At 41.1% G+C, this 19045-nt stretch overlaps 2 protein-coding genes across 3 annotated transcripts; both read left to right on the top strand.

The window, feature by feature from the left end:
- LOC117822777 (syntabulin-like) lies at positions 1–8129 on the top strand. The gene is made up of 5 exons (XM_034697687.1): positions 1–362; positions 5759–5805; positions 6048–6234; positions 7715–7915; positions 8089–8129. Exons 2-5 carry the CDS (start codon positions 5782–5784, stop codon positions 8127–8129), a joined length of 453 nt encoding a protein of 150 aa, XP_034553578.1. The 5' UTR covers positions 1–362; positions 5759–5781.
- A 379-nt stretch (positions 8130–8508) lies between these two features.
- LOC117822770 (syntabulin-like) lies at positions 8509–16083 on the top strand. 2 transcript variants are annotated; one of them, XM_034697677.1, is made up of 5 exons: positions 8509–8640; positions 9998–10097; positions 10211–10363; positions 11697–11855; positions 14250–16083. In XM_034697677.1, the coding sequence occupies exons 1-5, from the start codon at positions 8607–8609 to the stop codon at positions 15430–15432; spliced, it is 1629 nt and encodes a 542-aa protein (XP_034553568.1). In that variant the 5' UTR covers positions 8509–8606; the 3' UTR covers positions 15433–16083. The 2 variants fall into 2 exon arrangements, with proteins under 2 accessions (XP_034553568.1, XP_034553569.1); XM_034697678.1 differs by having other exon boundaries at positions 8510–8640; positions 11700–11855.
- Positions 16084–19045: the final 2962 nt, after the last annotated feature.

The raw sequence follows: 19045 nt of genomic DNA, 5'->3' as shown, positions 1-19045 counted from the left end.
TTGTATGTTTACCTACATGCTACGTTGAACTGGATTCACCGGTTTTACGCATGTGCGGTTAAATATGTCAGAGCATGTAACCTACTCAGCCTATGGTTTATATATGGTGGAGGGGCTTCAGTGGTTAAGTAATGCCTCACGCGTTATGTAACTCGCTTGGGATGGTCGTCACATTGCGCGTGCACAGTCAGTGGTCTCGCTTCTTGTCCAATCGTGCGTGTTCTCAGTCAGCACTCAGCTCTCCTCCACCCGACATCCACCCAGCAGCAGCAGAGCGCAGGCTGCCACCGCCGAGGAACGACCCTTTGTGCTTCACCGACTGACACATATCCTTCTGGGAGGAACCACAACAAGACATCCGGGTGAGCTTTAGATTTAATTTTCCTGCTATGAATAACCTAAAAAAACATCTTATTTGTAGCATCAAATCACAAGAAAGCGACCGAACTGCTGGCATGGGAGCATATGAGGTCAGGAGAAGCTGTTTACAAGTTCAGGAATGAGTCTTTTGTCAAATCATTCACATCAACACGCTCAGTATAATCTTTCAGATTAGTATTGAATGGAATTTGTGAAAAGGGGAAAAAGGTGTCTAATGTTGGCTGTTTTCATCACGAGTGGTAAAACACTGTGTGGTACTTAGCGTGCCTTTATTCTAGAGGCGGCGGCATCTCTGAGCCCTGAGGAAAACATCCTCAGCAGCAGCAGCAGCTGTGAGGGCGCCACATGAAACAAAACAAACCCCATTCCTCCAGATAAAACCTGTTTCATTCAAAGCAAGCCGTTCTAATGTTGAATGAAACAGGATGCTGTCAATATTAGAATATATCAGGACATTAAAACCTTAACATTAAAGCCATTTTTAAAATGTTGAAATTGTTTTTTCAGTGAAATTTGGGAAACAAAGGGAGGGATGTAAACATGTGAACACATGGGTGACACATTCAAGGGTCTAATGGTTGAAACAATGATTCTGTTTTTTGACTGGTTGTCTCAACATTTGTCAAATGTTGTTTATAACTGGGTTTAATTCACATGATCTGTGGAGTGTTATTAGCACTTACAGAGTCTTAATTGCAAACACATGGTATGGTACAGAGAGTGATTCTTGTCATCATCATTATGGTTTTCTATGAGGTAAAAGCCTAATGCATGTCTACCAAACTATCAGACAAAAGCCATGTGAATGTTTGTGTTAGTTTCAGTCTTGTGTTCATTTTCCCTGGAAGGATTACTGGAAGTGAAAGTGTTCACTCAGTATGCCATCATCTAGTGAGGATGATGATGCAGTCCGTTCAAGGTCTGATGAAGTGTTTGAAATGAAGTCCTTCCCAGAAGAGAGTTGAGTCTGTATACAGAACAATCTAATGAATATCTGTGTGGCAAAATGATTTTTAAAAATGGAGACTTGGACATTGATGCTTGGTTAAACATATATTTGATCTTTCATGCTTCAAGGTGTTCTTCTTGTATCTTTCACTAATCTCTCTGTGTGTTAGGTGGATTGTGGAAATATTGTTGTTGTTTGTCTTTGTTGTACCAGAGAGACAGCTACATGTGATCAGTATTAAGGTCCAAAGCAAATTAATCAATGGAGGCTGTGTAGTGTGCTCTACCATGAAAGCTTGTAGTACAGTGTCATACCATATTGTATTGTGTTGTTATGCATCCCATTGCATTTGGTATTGCATTGCATTATATTGTGTTATATTGTCTAATATCATATTGTTTCAGAACATTTTGTACTGTTTCATATGGTCTCAAGTCATACTGTACCACATCATGTCATATTGTATCATATTGTATTGTATTGTATCATGTCGTAATGATCGTACCGTGCCATGTAGTGCCTTGTCAAATTGTATTGTATAAAATAATTTTATATGATGTCCTATCATATCAAATCATATATCATATCATATTATATTATATCCCTTTGTAACATATAGTATCCTACTGTGTCGTATAATATAGTATCGTATAATATCGTATTGTGCCGTGTCAAATCATATTGTATAATATTGTATGATGTCATTTTGTATGATGTCATATCATATCAAATCATATATCATATCTTATCATATTCCCTTTTAACACTGACTCATGTCATTATCCCTGAAGTAGAACAATTAAATACTCCATTAACAATCACATCAGAAAAAAAAACACTCTGAGTTTAGTGTTGTAATTATTTAAAATAACAAGAAGCAGCCTCATATTAGTCCATAAGCATTAACATTATGGAGCGCATAGACTGGGATGGATTAAGGGACTTTATTATTCACGCCCACTCCATGCTGTAGACCATCTGGATGAAAATAAAATCTCAGTGTAGGCTTAGAGACTTGTTTACCAGTCATGTACACACACATCATCTCCCACTGACAGCTTCCGTCCAGTCCTTTTCTGGAACATCTGTTAATATCAAATCAGAACCCTCTTTTGCATAGATGTGCTTTTGGGTTGTGTTACTTACGCAGCGAGTTTTGATGTTGGTCATGCTTAAAAGAGATTAAAATCCTGTGTTTGCATCTTGGGTAATGCTTAGCCTGACCCTCAGTAGGTAGCCAATCAACACTGTCTGGAGTCAAGCAGAGGATCAAGGATGGAGCAGAGGAGTGGATGCATAATCCTGCTTTACAGGGGCTATTTCAGAACCAGAACAAGGGCAAATATAATGGAATCAGGCAGAATCCCATCACAGCTAAAATGGAAAGATCAATTTAACACAACCTTCAAGGGTAAGGATCTGTATGCAAACACCTCCAAAGTTTGTAATTAAATAATGAATCATTGGCCAATACCAGTGGAACCAGGAGTGAAGACTGTTTAAGTGGTTTGACTCAAGGACACTTATCTAAGTCTTTTTATTCTTCATGCTTTGATGTGCCAACCTACGATATTTCCCTCAAATGGCTGCTTGTTTTCACGGATTAAAAATAATAATAATTCATTCTGATCTTAATTTATGGAATTGTTTCTCCTCTTATTTATTTGCTTCTCTTTTTCATTTTTTACTCCCCATTATTTTACTTCTCAGTTAACCATGTATTTATCCATCTCGCCTTTTTTTTCCTCATAACTTTGATCTTTTGTAATTATCATAAGCCAATCTGTTATAAAAATCTAATTAGTACAAATAAATGGCAAAATATTATATGCAACAAATAGTTGAAATGTGTCAGTAGTGGTTGGTTGAGTTTCTACAGACGCTCCCTGGTCTCACGCTCGCCTGCTCAGGGACAGACTGTTCATTCAGTCAGAGAGAAACATTGAATGGTGGACGCCCACACACCACCTCGGCACACTCCAGATATTCTCTCAGTGAAGGACAGCGTGTAAGGAAGACCAGCAGAAGCCTTCACTCTCTGCACATTTACTCATAATTGGTCCCATCTTGCCTCACACATTCATGCAGCTCTGTTGCTAAGACTGTTGCTAGGGCACGGCTCTGGTTGCTCTGCCCAGCGTGGTGCCGATAAGCTTATTTTGATGTGCCAGTGTGCCTGGCAGGCTGTGCATAGCCACAGTATGATGATGGTGTGGATGTCTGGATATGAAAGTGAAATCGCAGGAAGGTGCTGTAGGCCACCCAGAACCAAAGCTATTTCTGAGTCTGATTGAAGGAGGTGGAGTTTGATTCCCACGACACTCTGCTCTATTTTGCAATCCTCTTTGGGCTGTGTTAGTTAGAGGAAAAGAGATTGTGCAGTTTTTTTGTCATGCATGTGACTTATGGTGGGGCATTAGGTGATATTGTTACTGATGGAGGATTGTTTGGGGTTGTTGAGATGAACATGCAACACTGATTTAGTAAAAGGAAAACGAGGATGCAGAATGGGGAAGACAGGTTCAGATTCACTGATGTGGAAGCAGAACAGAGACCTTTTGGTCAATTACATCATCCCTGATTCAAAAAGGGGAAAACACGTATGTGCTTATGCAACAAACCCCCTCAGGCAACAACTCTGCGAGGGAATCAACAGACAAGGAAGGAAGTGAAGGGATTATATAAAGTTTATTCAAGTGTGAAGGAAATTCTGCATTATTTAGTGTTAAAGCATCAATAAAATATGTAACGTCCTTGTTTAAATGTGCATGTACCAAACAAAAGTTCAGTGTTAGATAAGAGTTTATCTCCACTTTAGTCTCGACTTCTTACCATTATTTTTCAAAGAGGGGATATAAAACTGCTCGATTATCTATTATATCTCAGTGATAGACACACTTTTGGCAGCAGCCCAGCAGTTCTGGCGCAGAAAACTGATAAGGAGTCAGTGAAGTTAAGGTCTGCAGAGCAATGCACTGAAGTGGAACACCTTTCATCTTTGACTGTTTCATCTGGTTATCTTAATTTAAACGAGTTTAATGAAAGAAAGAAGAAGAAAAAGAGTCATATTTCTTCTTTGTAGCTACGTCTGTGTAGACCATGATATCTCGACTCAATTGAAAACACAAGCAGGCGACTTAATTGAGTTATTTGAAATGTATTTGCTTCATTAATGTGCTTGATATTGTACTGTTCTTAGGCACACTAGCAGCATGGGTATACAGCAATAAGGGTCTTTTACTTGGTCCAATACTCTGGTGAGACATTCAGGTTCCCCAGAGGATGAATCATACAGACTTTGTTGAGCCACCATGATTTCTTGAAGTGCCCAATAAAGCTGACATTCGGAGGGAAATACCTCATCAACCTTTGGATGTATTGCCCAAGCGACAAACTCTGGTCTAAAAATATGAGTCCAATGCAGAAGTGCTAAAAACTGTAGTTCATCAAGGATCCGCTTGTACCGGAAGTACTAGAAACCACATACACACCAATTCAAAGGAGCCGATCTTCACAGCCTGGTTCCAAATACGGGTGTAGTCTGGATAACTAATTTCTCGATCGGCACACACTGTACAGGGGTGAATGTTTTCATAACGCAGCAGTTTTGAAGATATTGAGATTACAAGCCTTCCAATGAGAGGCACATCTGACTTGATTGACAGGCGGGAACACTGCAGCTGTTGGCTAGGAGGCTCAAAGCCCGCCTCTTTAAGTCACAATTGCTTGCCAGCAGCAATATGGCACACAGTTGATCTCAAGTAGCACAATCTGTAATCAATTTAAAATATCTGTAATCATTAAGATAAAATGCCGATACAGATAATCGGCCAAATGTCAGATATCGGCCCTGATAATCAACCAAGGCCGACAATTGGCCCACTCCTATTAAAAATATACCTGCTATACATGAGTATGTTGGAATGTTTGCATTGGCAAAAGTCTCCAACATGTTGCTGTGCATAGGCTGTTAGCAATTCTGTAAATTTGAACATTTCTTCATCATATTTTTACACCCTTTTCAATGATCTGCTCCCAAAGCTGAGCGATTTTTAATACCAATCCAAAATCTGATTTGAAAAGGTACTTGGCTGTTTATTTTTAGCCATGACGTGTAGAACTGGCAGGCTCTGGGCTTCTTCTGCCATCTGTACCAGGCAGGACGGGTGTGTGTGTTTGTGTTTGTGTGTGTGTGTGTGTGTGTGTGTGTGTGTGTGTGTGTGTGTGTGTGTGTGTGTGTGTGTGTGTGTGTGTGTGTGTGTGTGTGTGTGTGTGTTTGTGGTGGGTTGGATTTAGTGGCGTAACAGAGTTCAAACAGAGGGTCCTTGTTCGTGAACGCCCGGTTAGAGCTCCACGTCGAGATGCTGCCACGTACTCAGTCCACAGAAAAAGAGTAACCTGATTTTTGTCCTCTTTTATTCTCCATAGGAAGAAACAGTACGTGAAGCACAATGGGACCATTCCAAGAGTATGAGGTGAGTCTTATCTTTACTACTCATGGGTTTCTGCATACTGAATGAGCCCATTGCTCTTTTAAAAGCAGTGCAGTGAAGAAAAAAGATGGATAAACTGTGATCTTACTCTTGGCAATATAATGCAAAGTAGAAACGGAACAGACTTATAAGAGGATAAAAAATGTTAGTCTGAAAAAGAAGATACACTGAGTTAGACTGAGTTGCAAAGCCTGCACAGTGCTGATAGATGTTCCTTCCAATAGGAGAAGAAGTCACCAGAGAAAGGAAGCCCCCGCAGTCGCATCCCACGTTTGGTCCTCCATCCCTTCAGACCAAAGGACAAAGGCTCTCCTCTGTCCGATTCACCTTTTTCAGAGGAGGAGGGAAAGGAGTGTGACATGAGCTCAGACCACTCCAAAAGGACCATCAGCACCAACAGCTTTTGCTCAGGTAAGAAGCTCAGTTTGAGTGTCAGGAAAGCTGAATTCATACCTGAAGAAAAATCACTTTGAGCCCCTTTAAGAGGCTGCCAGGTGCAAGAATATGGAATCCTAAAAGATTGTGTGATGACAGAAGTGATGGCAGACGTAATCAGAACCTTAAGACAAAGAGAAAAGAGATAGAAATCAACATTTCAAGTACAATTTGATCATTTTAAATCTAGTTAAGAAAAAGCACTGATATACTATCATGTGTACATTAAGTATAAGAAGTACTCAGTCAAAATGTATACTTCTGTTGCTTTAACGTTGCATTCAATCATCATTTCGATCTCATTTAGGCATCATTTATTTGAACTGATTTGGTTACGACCAATTACTTCTTTAAAAAAAACAAAAACATCCTGAATGTGTACGTGGATATTTACGTGTGCAGATATAAGTTTCTATATGTTTTCTTGTAGGCGAGGATATATAACTGTACATAGATGTATACGACAACGACCCTATGTGTTTACCAATCCTAGCAAACTACCTTTATTCACAATGGCATTGCTAAGCTTTGAATTTTCTTTTACAAAATATTATTTCTCTTATTACTATTATCACCTCATTTTATAAGAATGCTTAGAGAAATGTCTTATAGCTTTATGGACCTCTTTACTTTCTGGAAAAAATGCTTTGTTACTTTGACTAGCTGCAAAACATGTTTCAAATTGTACAGAATAAAAACTTAAATTAAAACAAAAATTAATTAAATTAAATAAAAAATAAAAAATATATATAAAAAAACAAGCAAATAAAATATTAGTTTATTTTGATTCTTTAGGGGTTTTTTTTTTCAAAATAAGACTAATTTCAAAATCTTCTACAAATAAGAACACTGAAGAGTAACAGAATTAAAGAAAGAAAATGTTGCATTATTCATCAAATTATTCAAACTCTATATTTTCTCTCCTCAGTTGCAGTGGCTTGACTGAATTCAATAAGAAACACTCAACTTGTTAAGTTAAAGATTCTTGCACTGTTTGCACTTTCTGCAAAGTCACTCCACCAATTAGGTACATTATAGTCAGTCGAATTTAAATTATTTCTCTCTAGTGGAGAATAAATGTAATGTAGCAGAACATGAAATACTCATGTAAAATAGAATATACTTTAGAATACTAAATTAGAAAACCTTAAACTAAAGATTCAGTCATGCTTATTTAATGTTTTCCAAATTGGCCTACTTACCAAGCAGAGCAAATGAAAGACAAAAGAACACACTGCAAAGAACCCCTCTGTGTTTCAGTAACTAGGTATGTGTGTGTGAGTGTGTGTGTGCAAACTACTCTGCAAAAGTGTTGAGTTATTGTAAAAGCCGTCGAGCTATCAGTCAGATAACATCTGGGCTGAACCTTGAGCCTTGAGACTGCCTGCTTGTGTTCGCTGCCTGCCCCAGCGCTGCCTGTTTTAGCTATTACCACCTGTGTGCCTGTCTACAATAGATGACACCGGCTGCCCCACTAGTCAGTCTGTGTCCCCCTCCAAAACCCCGTCAGGCTCAGAGCAGAGTGACCGCAGCTCGCCCAAACTCCCCGAGCGCAAGACCAAAGTGAAGAGGGTGAGGATGATGGCCGAGTGGAGCGGAGAACCACGGAGCTCGCAGAGGCACAAGAGGGAGCTGAGGTCGGCCATGAAAGCCAGAGGTAAAAAGAAAACTGACATAATGTAGAAATAAAGAGACTGATTTTTTTTCTCTTTTGTTTAAAAGCACAATGAAGATCATTTTGTTGCATTATGACTGCAACAAAATGATCTAATATGTAGCGTACTGTATGAAATATTCCTGTTGATGTGTTATTTCTACATAAACACACAGCGTACAGACCTCTGCATGCCAGTGAATCCCTGAAAGACTAAAGTACAATAACTGTGTGTATGTCACATGTCAGCATGCAGCAGATTCCTATGGTGTGTCAACAAACACTAGCTGGAGAGCAGCTTCCTATAAAAGCAGGATGATAACTGCAGCTAATGGTGCTGTCATGCTGAGAGTTAAAGTTGTATGAGATCAATACCAATCTGATATCTAAAAGCTGCAGCCAGCTGCCGGGTACTTTGGAATTACAAGCAGCAGTATATCCAGCCTCTATCTGGAAATAAAATGCTCCCTTTTTAACAGGAGAAACAAGAAGGCCTGCCTGGTCTCTTTCAAAATGAGCACCAAAGCTGATTGGTGGAGGAAAAATAGTTCCAGGAGCTTAGCCAATTAGACTGATTAGCAGGAGGTTACTACTCTGCTTGGATGCACACAGACTCATTTGACTCACCAAGAGGTGAAGGATCACTTAGTTATACAGTATTTTATTTGTCACGGTTATCACTGGACACAGTAAGATGGTTTTGTTCGATGGCAAGAGGTGCTACTCAGGTATGGCTTCTAATTTAACATCTCATGACAAATCAGATGTAGTTTTTCTCGTGCTGAGATTGAAATTGTGTAAGTTTAAGTCTGTAAAGTATCCTATTTAGTGAGCACATATTGATTTGATGTTATTGGCACAAAGTGTTAATGGCATTTGGGATCACATAAAGTGGTTTATCTTTAAACTCACATAAGACTAGCATTGGATTTAGATTATGGAGAGCTGCACATGAAGAAGCTGTCGTGAGAATATCTGCTACTCATGCACACATTAATGGAAGTCTTGCATAATTCTAACAGATGGTGCTTAATAAAAAGAGACTGGTACAAATAGACAGGGGGGGAAACTAGCAATGGTGGTGTTTGTAGCTTAAAGTGTGACTCGAGTATTCTCTGAATCTGCCTCTGACGGACTAGAAGCTGGAGAAGCAAACATTTTTCTTGGTGAGGTTTGATTTCTTTTAGTTTTGCTTTTAGTGTAAAAGTAATAGTTTTTAGCTTTGGAATGCTTGGATCTATTGTACAAGTAGCACAAGTAAGAGGACATCAAGTTGGCCACAAACTGACTATAATCCAAACTTTGGTAACATAAGCCAATTCAAGCAAATGTTTTCCTGCAGGAGCTACTGGAGTGTTTTGGTATGAGACAATGTGTGTTTGGTGCCTTATGAGTTCAACCTAACATGGAAGAGAAAATTGAATTGTATAGACCAGAGGTTCCCAAACTTTTCAGCCTGTGACCCCCACTGTCCCTTAAAGTGATTTAATGTGGCTTCATTTAGCTGGTCTGCAGAAATTTAGCCTACCTATATGAGCATGTGGCTCATATAGGCAGAAAACTCATTACATTTTTCTAATTTCAAGGTTTAATTTCAAGGTTAGCCACTATTTTTGTCTATTTTTTTTACTATAAATGGATCAAATTTACTATTTTTAGATAACTTTTGTCATTCAACTTTTTTTATTGCATTTTTTTGGTATTTCTTTTAACAAATTAAGTTAACAAATTATATAGAAGTAATACAAAAACCAACAAAGAGAAGAAGAAAAAAAAAAAAAATATATATATATATATATATATATACACAAAAATAATAAAGAAATAATAATAATTAACAGTACAAACAAAAAGGAAAACAAGGTAAAATAGATTAAAATAAATAATACTACTAATAATGATAATACATATTTTTAGATAACTTAAAAAAACATTCTGGAAGACATTGCATGACCCCCCCCATTTGTGTCTCGCGTGCCCCCTGGGGGTCCCGACCCACACTTTGGGAACCCTTGGTATAGACTGCAAGAGTATCATGGTGTGGCTTTAAGCCTGTAATCCTAACAGTGATGCTTCTCCCTGCAGGTAGTGAGGCAGACTTCAGCTCCTCCAGCAGCACAGGAAGCCTGAAGACAAAGGAGAGCCTCAATTTTAGTTCAGCTGGAAAGAAAGCCCCATCTCGCAGGTATGAGGTTCATAGTAATGTATCCTCAGATAAACTAGAACTGTGAGGAGTGCTCATTTTGCATTTCCATTCTTATGTTGTTGAAGAAATGAATGTATTTTTCTTTAATCCAGTCGTGGTGCCCATATCAGACCGCTCCCAGTATTCAAACCAGCAGGCATCCCAACAACAAACCGCGATGCAGAGCTCTATGCTCCCTACAGGACGCCTCCCAGAGCCGCCTCCTCAACCAACAGCAGCAGCTGCAACTCCAGCCCCACATCCAGGTACAAAACATGGCTCTCAAACAATGAATTATTAAAAAAACACAAAGTAGAAACCCTGGTTTTAAAGATGAGGGAGAAAACGTTGTGTGATCTCGGTCACGTACACACTTTATCCTCGTGGATTCATTACAAATCCAACCTTCAGCCAGGGAAACAAGTAGATTTGGATTGCCGTTTTAGGCAATGTGGAGCATAATGATGAGTCAGTGGGTGGTGTGGATTAAGCTCAGACTGTTTTATCATTTCCTCTCTTTCAGTTGTCTGCGATTATACCGGTCATGATTTGGCTGAGGTTGGGATTAATGAGGATTTTTAGGGACAAAAAGCAAATGTCTGACCACGGTGACCAGACAGTGACCCTACTTGTTGCAGCCAAATCATAACTGGATTAGAGTGAATTCACCTTGGGTCTGTAGAGCAGTGTCATATAAATGTCAGACTTACAACATGGATTCCTGAATTTAATAGCCTGAAGCTCAGAAGTGTTTTGGACCACTGTGGATTTCTGACATGATGCTCCAGGTTCTTTTATGACTTTAACATTTAGCTTCTGGGATTATGTTGGCAGTGTGGGTCTGAAGACGGTATTACTAAAAAATCCTCCCTCTGCAGTATAAACGACTTCCATTCAACCCTCAGCATTCAGATTTTTGTGCAGCATATGAATCTGTACTCTTCTCTAAAAATTCCATTGTTGTCACTTTAAGACATTTCCTCTGCATGGCCAAGTGTCATGTGACATCTTTTCTCCTAACATGCTATCTTTTCTTGGGCTGTTTCTATTTCTGGCTGTGATGCTCAGCGCTCGCATCAAAGCTTCAAGTGTCCCAGGTTGCTAGGATATTGTGCAAGGGGAAGAGGGAGGCTTACGTGCTGCTTTGCATATTGTCCAAATCCACCCACTCGTCCTCTATAGGAGAAAAAAAGATCCTTTTATCAGGTCTTTTTGCCTGTGATGAAACACTGATCATAGGACATACAGGGGTCATTTAAATGCTAATGCAATTAGCTTCTAGATTAAGGCTTTTCCTTTTAAGGTGGTATCTTCTTGCAGACTCTGCCTGTATTGAGATAAAGTAGCATTTTCAGGGCTTTTTTCCCTTTAGTCAACATGCCAGTAATCCTGTGTCAGACAGTAATTCCAGGCTTCAGAGAGCATCTGCCTTAACAGCACTCTCTCAGCCAGACAAATTGCTGTCTGCAGGGAGCCACCTTACTTTGAAGCATCAAACTGTCCAGTTGAGACCTGATTAATAATGTTTGCTCTAGAGAAGGCTGTTTTGTGAGGATTGAACCTTGGCCTCTAAACCAATTCACTTGTCTCTGTGACCAGCAGAAGAGCCAACCTGGGTCGATACCACTCCTGTGGAGACAACCATGGAATCAGACCCCCGAACCCTGAGGAGTATCTCACCCCCCTGCAGCAGAAAGAGGTGTCCATCAGACACCTGAAGACCAAACTGATGGAGTCCGAAAACAGAGTCCATGACAGGTTGGTTGAGCTCTAGCCGCACAGTAGCATCCAAGATTTGATCTGTAGTTATTGTCATAGTTGTATCGCTGGATGATAGCGGCTGTATCAGAGGGAAAAGTGAAATCATTGCGTGACATAATGCCTGCTGCATCTCTGCTCAGGCGTTAACATTCTCTTCTGAAGTGTGAAATCACTGGAAAATGACTATTGCATAAGAAAAACAGTCTCTTGCTACTCTAAGATAAACAAAAAGACTCATTTAAACCTTATTTGTATGTTTAAACTCTTAGATACAGTTCATATTAATGTTATATAATGCCTAATGAAATTATAAATTATAGTTGTCTAGAGTTAGATGAGAAGATTGATATCATTCCCACATTTCTGGGTTAAATCAAGCGGCAACCTCCGGTCTAAAGATATGAGTCCAATGTGGAAGTGCTAAAAACTGCAGTTCAGTGAGGATCCACTTGAGGCTGGCTCCGGAAGTACCAGAAACCACATACACACCAATTCAAAGAAGCCGATCTTTACAGCAGAAATAAACATGTTTACAGCCTGGTTCAAAAGACGAGTGTAGTCTGGATAGCTCATTTCTTGATCGGCACACACTGGCAATTTTGAAGACGTTAAAGCTGCTGTGAGGAACTTTTGTTTTGTATCGATTCTGGCGCCCCCTTGTGGACAAAGTGATACCTCTTATCTCTTGTTCTATACATGCAAAAGTAGTGTTTTCAACAAAAGCCTCATCCTGTTGTGTTCAACAGTCAACTTTATCAGGCAATGTGATTATTTTCCATGAAAACAGTCAAATAAAGGCTGTTTCTGAAGCAAAATGTCCATCATCTGGTCTGACACCTACCCCCCCAGGGCAGTTTCAGGCATTAAAAATTACAACAGAGAAGGTGTCTGTGTTGCTGCTGATGGTCTTGTTTGCTATTGAAGGTCATACAGAGGCATCAGTATCATTTTCAGTCTGTTTCTCAGCCAGTTCAAAACTCCTCACAGGGCCTTTAAGGATAGATAGATAGATAGATAGATAGATAGATAGATAGATAGATAGATAGATAGATAGATAGATAGATAGATAGATAGATAGATAGATAGATAGATTTTTATTTGTCCTCAATGAGGAGATTTGTTGCCACCGTTTGTACAAGAATTCATGTATAAAACACAAATAAACAAACATCCACCCAGCCTCACAACAATGGTGCACCTCATCCCACATATATACACACAGGACACATATTAAAACACTGGACACACATAAAACACACCGAACACATATAAACACACCGGACATATTACAGTGGCATTCTATTTAGCAGTGCTATGGTCAATGGGACGAAGCTTCTGCCAAACCGGGCTCGCCTACAGTAAGGGGATCTGTATCTGCGACCGGAGGGGAGTAGTGTGAAGACTGAGTAGAGGGGGTGTTGGGAGTCCAGTGTTATAGTGCGTGCTCTGCGTATGATGGCTCAGTTGTTGAGGTCAGACAGGTTGGGTGTGGGGAGGCGGATGATTTTGGTGGCAGTGTTTGTGATGCGTATGAGTTTGTTTTTGTTGGAGACAGTTAGCATGTTGTAGTAGCAGGGGGAACAGTAGAGGAGAAAGGGTTGGAAGATGCTTTGGTACAGTAACAGTAGAAGGTGGGGGGTGACAGAAAGTGCTTTGAGTTTGCGGATGGCAGAGAGTCTTTGTTGGCAGCGTTTGTGAATATCAGTGGCGTGTTGATCAAAGTTGAGTTTATTGTCCAGGGTGAGTCCGAGATATTTGAAGTGATCCACTATTTTGACTGCTTGATTGTTGATGTGGATGGGGTTGTGGGATTACGAGTCTTCCAATGAGAGGCACAGCTGGCATGATTGACAGGTGGGAACACTGTAGCTGTTGGCTTGGAGGCTCAATGCCCGCCTCTTTACATCACAATCACTCGACAGCAACAATATGGCTCCTGCCGACAATCGGCTTCAAAACAGCGCTTCAGAAACAAATGAGTGACGTCACGGATACTACGTCCATATTTTATACAGTCTCTATACAGGTTAAATATGATGCTACAAGCTGTTAACTTTTTAGCTTAGCATTAAAGCTTGAATGATTGAGAAGCTGCTGCACTGGCTATGACTGCAGGTAACAAAATCCACCTTTTTAAAGCTTGCCAAACAAAAAGAAGTCGGTCTTTATACTTTTTAATTTTTTTTGTGGATTTGACATTCTGAGATTTAGTAGTGAAGCCAATTTCCTGGTGGACTCATCATGCTAACAACTAAATTCAAGAAGTTGTAACTCAAATAGCTTGATATGTAACACTGTTTTATGTTCCATCTCTTCTCTCAATGATAAAGTAAAGGTTTATTTTTTCCTAAATGTCAAGTGTAACTGGACTTCTTCTTTCCCCTTTCTTAGAGAGTCAGAGATCGAGGAGCTTAAATCCCAGCTCGGCAGAATGCGTGAAGACTGGATTGAAGAGGAGTGTCACAGAGTGGAGGCTCAGCTGTCCCTTAAAGAGGCCCGCAAAGAGATCAAGCAGCTGCGTCAGGTGGTGGAAACGATGAAGAGCAGCCTGATGGAGAAAGATAAAGGTATCCAGAAGTACTTCATTGATATCAACATCCAAAACAGGAAGTTAGAGTCCCTGCTGCAGAGCATGGAGCTTGCTCAGAGTGGTTCCAACCTACAGGATGAAAACACCTTAGATTACATGTGTGAGAGCCCTGACAGCGGCGGGAAGAAGCTGGAGGAGGAGGAGGAAGAGGTTGGACTGGAGCTGGGAGAACAAGGAGCAGAGGCGTTGGCAGACAGCGGGCTGCTGGTCAACGATGAGATGGCCAACAGAGAGGACATTTTGGAGCAGGTTCTTATGTCTACTGCTGTGGATTTCAGTCAGGACTCCAGTGCTAAGCTAATGGCAGGGCCAGATTCTGGGCCTGGGGTGTCTGCTATTTCAGATGGGGAACAGTTGATGGATGAACCTGCTGCACCCCCAGCAGATCTACCAAACACAGTTTCCACCAGCTTCACCTCAGGCACACCTTCACAGCAGAACACAGAAGATAAAGGAATCCAGACAGACATGATGCCCTTATCTTCAGACCTGCAGGCTCTGCTCCTCCAGCTGCTGAAGTTCCACGGGGCAACAACGGGGGAAACATCAGCCTCCAGCAGCCTTCTGGGCATCCCAAATCTTCCCACAACCACTGCCAATCTCCCCGAATCCACACCTCCCCCACCCAGCATGCCAACGCCTGCTCCCCCAGAGAGCCCCGACACCTCCAGCGACTCAGGCATGTGCTGCTCTGAACCCGCAGAGGTCCACCGGTTCATGGAGGAGCTTGACTTTGGCGTGTGTGACGAGGTGCCTCCTCTGTCACCGGGTCTGGATGTGGTCAGTAAGCGCTACTGGAGCAACAGCTTCCTGGTGGATCTGGTAGCGGTGGCCGCCCCTGTGCTGCCCACAGTGGCCTGGTTGTACTCGCGGCACGGTGTGGACGGAAGCGCTCCGGTGTACAACATTGCTGCTCTGATCAGGGGCTGCTGCATCATGGGATTGCACTCGCTTCGTCAAGTCTCTCACAGGCCGGATGTGTAAAGGCTTCAATCACGCATGCACACGCCTAACTTTGAACTAAAGCACTTAAGCATCTCAAGAGTTTCTGTGAGATTTGTCGCATTTTGTTGAGCACTAGACGCAGTTGTTTTGATTTCCAACACTGTTACTTTGCACTGTACAGTTACCATGAGTTGAAGCATAATGGTGACACGAAAGGGATTATTTTTATTAATAAGGGTTATTTATATATTTATTTAATATTTCTATGTATAAGCTGATCATCTGGGTAGATGGTTATGTGTTATCATTGTCCTGTGGTGTCCCTAGTTGTCCTTTTGTTTGATGGCGACTTCTTTATGTTAGGAGGAGATTTAACGGAGGGTAAGAATGAATGTTCGTGTCTGTTTGATGGCTTTTGAGACTTCAACTGTTTTTGTTATTGTTCAAAAAGGAAACCTTAAACCTTCAGCCAAAGCTTTAATGTGAATTCACTCTTCTTGTTTGTGCAGAAATCTATTTTTTTCCTCCCCAGGAGTAGAGCTTTATTCAGTACAGCCTGTGTATTGTTCATAGAGATAAGTTGATGCTTCAAAGCAATTGACACTTGTTATGTGCCTGAGCTATGTGCAATACTGGTGGTTTACATCAAATGTCCTTGTATCTTTATTATTAAAGCATGATAAACTCTGACCATGATGTAACTCTTGTTATCTCTTACAGGGAGGAAAAAGACTGAGCAGGAACAATGCTGAAAGTTTTGCTTATGTAATCTGTTAAAGTGCGAGGAAAGTCTGGGCGGGACCTGGTTCCTACATTTGCACAAGATGTTCACATAAATTAATAAGAGGGAAAATCTGAATCAGAGAGCGACCAAGCAGTGTTCTCCCGACGGCTCGTCTTATGTAAAGCTTTCTCGGTTCTTATTTTCAGACGTCCCTTGGGTTGTCGGGCTGATGGTGTAAAGTGCTTCAGATCCACTTAACTGGGACCTCGCTGTAATATGCTGTCTGTGCCCTTACACAAGTCTCAAACTGGGTCATTGCCAAAACAGATGTTCATCTATGAAAACTAGAAATGTAAGTCATTACGTAAGTCACGTCCACATTGAATGAAAATGAAAGAAAAACCTGATTAAGCCAAATGAACACTTTGCACATATAACCTGACTTTTCAACTTCCACGTCGACCCTGCCATATGGTGGAGTGTCTTAACTTGCATAACCTCTCACTTTATAATGCATCAGACTCATTATTCATCCGGTGCTTTAATCCCCACGCCAATCTGTGGATGCTAGATTGAATGCGTGGGCAGCAACAGTTGTAACTCAAACAGCTGTGAACACAACAGTCTTATACAATCCGAATATTTGATCATGCAGCCCTTCAGGCCAATTATTCACCCATGTAGTTTGTTCCCGTTTCAAAGACTGATGACGTGCATTGTCCCTTTTTCTGAAAGTGGGCCAGTCTCTGGGAGGTTTTGGCAGGAGTGCAGTGTCCCCAGACAGATCTGGGTGACATTGTAATGGGGGTCAGATGAGCTATGACAGCCCTCTGCCAATTCAAGTTAAACACTACCGCAGTGACAGATATAATGCTGGGAAGATAACAAGACAAGTGTCCATGCTGGTGGGTTGTTATTGTGTAGAGCTCATCTTCCCACGACAATGAAAACATGCTCATGATTAAAAAGTACACTGTAATCTCAACATGTTCACTCTCTCAGTTTAGCAGGTTAGCTTGTTTGCAGGTAGAGTTTCCACCCGTCCCGTTTTTCCCAGAATTGTTCTCTTTTTTTTCACCAGCTGTCCTGGGAAAATACAAATCTTTCCTGGGACACACTTTGTCCTGATTTTTGGGGAACTGCAAAAACCTCATTTGATTTCCTTTGTTCTGTGGTCTAGAAAGGTCCCCGTGCTTCTGCAGCTATTTAAAGTGGTCTCGGTTTTCTTACCGTCTATGCAAATACAAATACAAATACATGCAAGACACCAGCACAAAAGAAACCATATACTAGTTACAATCCTGACTGGGGACACTGTCACAGTGTGAATAAACCATATACTAGTTACAATCCTGACTGGGGACTCTGTCAGAGTGTGAATAAACCATATACTAGTTACAATCCTGACTGGACGACACTGTCAGAGTGTGAATAAACCATATACTAGTTACAATCCTGACTGGGGACACTGTCAGAGTGTGAATAAACCATATACCAGTTACAATCCTGACTGGACGACACTGTCAGAGTGTGAATAAACCATATACTAGTTACAATCCTGACTGGGGACACTGTCAGAGTGTGAATAAACCATATACCAGTTACAATCCTGACTGGGAGACACTGTCAGAGTGTGAATAAACCATATACTAGTTACAATCCTGACTGGACGACACTGTCACAGTGTGAATAAACCATATACTAGTTACAATCCTGACTGGGCGACACTGTCACAGTGTGAATAAACCATATACTAGTTACAATCCTGACTGGGCGACACTGTCAGAGTGTGAATAAACCATATACTAGTTACAATCCTGACTGGACGACACTGTCACAGTGTGAATAAACCATATACTAGTTACAATCCTGACTGGGAGACACTGTCAGAGTGAATAAACCATAAACTAGTTACAATCCTGACTGGGCGACACTGTCAGAGTGAATAAACCATATACTAGTTACAATCCTGACTGGGAGACACTGTCAGAGTGAATAAACCATAAACTAGTTACAATCCTGACTGGGCGACACTGTCAGAGTGAATAAACCATATACTAGTTACAATCCTGACTGGGCGACACTGAGTGTGAACGGGTACGGTCGACCCAGGAAGACAGTTTTTCTGCTGCATGCGTTTTGTGTCCGGCGAAAATCTGTGTAAAATCTGAAGAGAAAAACACATTGGACATCCACACAAAAACAAAACAGCATCAAGCTGTGGAATCAAACAAACAAAAACAGGCAGCCATTGCAACTTTTATGACCAAAACAGGTTTACCAGAAGAAGAAAAGATTGCAGCGGCAGATCTTACCACTGTCCTATGTCCCAATTTGATGTTCATTTGGTCAGTCTGAACCAAGCGAGCCGGATCCTCCCCTGCTAGTGAAGCTTTCAGCAGTGTGACTGCCCCCTGGTGGCTGGCTGCAGTATAGGTCAAAAAATCTGTCTTCATTTAAATAGGGGAGCAGTCAGACTTTAAAAAATAAATACACGTGGTATGAATGTTTCTCACATCCGTATGCTGTGGTGATATGTAGTTAGTATTTGACTGTTTTGTGTTCAAGGCCTCTTTTTTCTGAAAAGTTTCTTTTTCGTTAGTTATTAGAGTTTAAAAAACGGGGTTTTACTTCCTGTTTCCTTTGATTCACAGCCGCCATAGAGGGAAACTTCAAAGGACACACAGCGTCTTGTGACACTACACTGTAGGGCGGAGCTTATTACAGTGGCTTCACAGGCTCTGGCTGCACTATGGCGGCACCCAGGAGCGGGATTTTTTGGCTTCAGAACCGTACAACGGGAAGAGGCAGAGCAACGCTGGCTATTTTTATTTACAGTCTATGGTCTGAACTGGTAATAGTTGCCGAGTCGTCCGCCCCAAACAATTGGTAGAGTGTCCCTTTTTTTTTCACAAATCCAAGGTGGCA

This window comes from Notolabrus celidotus, chromosome 12 (assembly GCF_009762535.1).
Source record: "Notolabrus celidotus isolate fNotCel1 chromosome 12, fNotCel1.pri, whole genome shotgun sequence".
Classification (NCBI taxonomy): Eukaryota; Metazoa; Chordata; class Actinopteri; order Labriformes; family Labridae; genus Notolabrus; species Notolabrus celidotus.
This window is presented reverse-complemented; position numbering and strand designations above follow the sequence as displayed.